This window comes from Ictalurus furcatus, chromosome 29, assembly GCF_023375685.1.
Source record: "Ictalurus furcatus strain D&B chromosome 29, Billie_1.0, whole genome shotgun sequence".
NCBI lineage: Eukaryota > Metazoa > Chordata > Actinopteri > Siluriformes > Ictaluridae > Ictalurus > Ictalurus furcatus.
Window position 1 is genome coordinate 16,274,627 of NC_071283.1, and position 2,500 is coordinate 16,277,126.

A 2,500-nucleotide genomic window follows, 5' to 3' on the forward strand; every position below is an offset into this window, starting at 1 on the left:
TGAAAAAGATGAAGAGAGGCCAGACGATCTCAATCAGGAGCTGGACCTGAGAGAGAACACGTCAGGAGTTTCAGGGTTAAAACATTTATACCATATATTAGACTTCAAAGGCTTCCAATTTGTCCCCACTATTCACAGATTAAATAGAAACTAATGAAACGCTGTTCCACTGAAGTACCACTCCGCTGTAAGGCCTTAAAGTTCGACCTGCAGACTAACCCGAGTGTAAATGAGTGTTTTATTAAAGGACTTAACTTGTTTTCATCTGTGAGCTTTATCTTATATTCGTATCTGATATTATATCATTTTAGTCCCGACTTTTACACAAGTATATGTTTACAGTGATCCAAATCAGAGATCACAATCATGTCTGACTCCAGGTCTTTGATTTGAAAGCAGAATCTCCGGTGTGAACTGTGCGCTTGAGCTTTGTCGGCAGCTTTGATGCGGTTTCTCACGGCTGTTTCTCTTTTTCCTGTTTACACGCAGAGCCGAGGTTCTCCGTGTCCGACTCTGTTGCTGTTTCTGTTAGAACTTCCTCCTGTTCATCTGCTGCAATATGTTCCACAAATGAATGGATTAACAGAAGTCGCATGTTTTCTTTTCACTATCGGTACAAATCCAGACTTTTTTCTTTTTCTATACGTTTTTTCTCGGATTAGATCTGAGTCTGATGGCAGCAGGTTAGCAGTAACAGGGATCGTGCGGACTCGGATGATTCTGATCCCGTCAGCTGTTTGAGACAATCCTCTATTCATTCGTTTGATCCCAGCTGCCCCTCTACATCTGTTGGATTGACCCCCTCACAGCTGAACACATGCTGCAGGACCGGACCACGCTGCTTTAATGGGGTGCGTTTACATCCTGCATTAACCACCGTTAAATATCTTTTTACTGTTGGACAATTGAGGAATAAAACCCTTGGGGACATGCTGTAATAGGAAAATAATCAACTCTGTGCAGAGTAACTTTTTAAATGTGTGGTGTGAACTCACGGTCTGTCTCCGTCGGTAGGTTAAGTTCTTCCACAGCAGCAATCCCAGCTGAGTGGAGACAGCCATCTTACCTCGGCTCCTCGCTGCTTCGTCTCCGGTCCTGACAACACAACGCAGGAGAAACTGAACTCGGGTGTTCACGCAGTACACGGTGCTCTAACGCTAGATTTCAGGCTAACGCATACAGACGCCCAGAACGAGGTAGCGCTTCCTATTTGCTGGACAGAACTCACGCCACTCTTATCTCTCCATGACTTTATAAGATGAGTGATGGGGCAAGATCCAAATTCAGCACACACTTCACATGGGACAAAAGTCAACAGAGATCTTCGAACCAGTAAATATTAGAGCTGAGGCTCAGAGACGAGTGAACGGAGAACCCGCTCACACCGCACAACACTCACGACAAACATCCACCCGAAACTGCACACATCTACAGCTCGTTTCAGCCTGAAGTCACCTGATCTGACCTCACTGTGCAGTGTTCACTTCCCCTGGTGAAAATACAGCGCACTCCTGAACGCACCCTCGCAATGATAAACACTGGAACAGTTCAGAACCTCCTTCTTGTTGCTTTTAGTTTTGTGTGTGTGTGTGCGTGTGTGTGCGTGTGTGTGCGTGTGTGTGTGTGTGTGTGCGTGTGTGTGTGCGTGTGTGTGTGTGGAAGCTGAAACGCTGATGAGACGAGTAAATTAATTGCTAATTGGAAGCTGCGATGGATGAAACGGCGTTTCTCGGCCCGTGACACGCGTGGCGGTGTTTTCTCCACACTAACACACGAGTCAGCAGTTTAATCCAACCTCATTAAACAAGTCCTGACTCGTGCGCCGGAAGACAGAAACAGATCTACAGTTGTTTGTTTATGTGTTTATCATTACATTAACGGCGTGTTAATGTTCATTATCAATTATTAATCAATCAACAGGCTGAATAAAGTTTATATTCCAGGTGAGCACATCAGGAACACACTGATGAGCCCATGATGTGGCGTGAAGACCAACTCGCCCTCATTATTCTCCTCATAATGCGTTTGATTTCGAGATTTTTATGATTTCTTTCACTCAGAAACGAACAGGGATCATCAGGACCTTGTAAAATATTAAACTGATGCATTTCTCCACAGTTTCCTGCTCGTATTTGTTTTTATATTAAATATAATCATCCTCTTATAAACCTCTTATAAACTGTAAGACACTTCTTCAGCTCAGAATCTACAGTTAGTCATTTCTATCGTTTATATGAAGTACGTCAGAGTCGGGATTAAATCTGTCATTAATAATCTCTGTTCATGTTCTTCTTTGTTCTCAGCGCACTTCTTCAATTCAGTTAGTATGTTAAAAGGGTCGAAGAAAAGAAAACAGCCATAACTGGAAAAATCATAAAGGAAATATAATATGGTTTGAGAATTTATTTATTTATTTATGGTTTTTCAGTGCGGTTTTCTGAGTTTCGCTGTTTGTCAGTTCTTTTTTTTCCCTGTGTCCCGCTATAAGATCCGCTCCAGA

At 43.0% G+C, this 2,500-nt stretch overlaps 1 protein-coding gene across 1 annotated transcript in view; it reads right to left on the reverse strand.

The window, feature by feature from the left end:
* The window catches only part of abca1a (ATP-binding cassette, sub-family A (ABC1), member 1A), a 30,692-nt gene that overhangs the window by 26,396 nt on the left and 1,796 nt on the right, over positions 1 to 2,500 (reverse strand). The window contains exons 2-3 of the mRNA XM_053618746.1: positions 996 to 1,095; positions 1 to 46 (exon numbers count right to left, since the gene is read on the reverse strand). The exon at positions 1 to 46 is cut by the window's left edge and continues 48 nt beyond it. Of these exons, the coding sequence (XP_053474721.1) occupies positions 1 to 46; positions 996 to 1,061 (112 nt within the window). The 5' untranslated portion in view covers positions 1,062 to 1,095. The remainder of the gene's footprint in view (positions 47 to 995; positions 1,096 to 2,500) is intronic.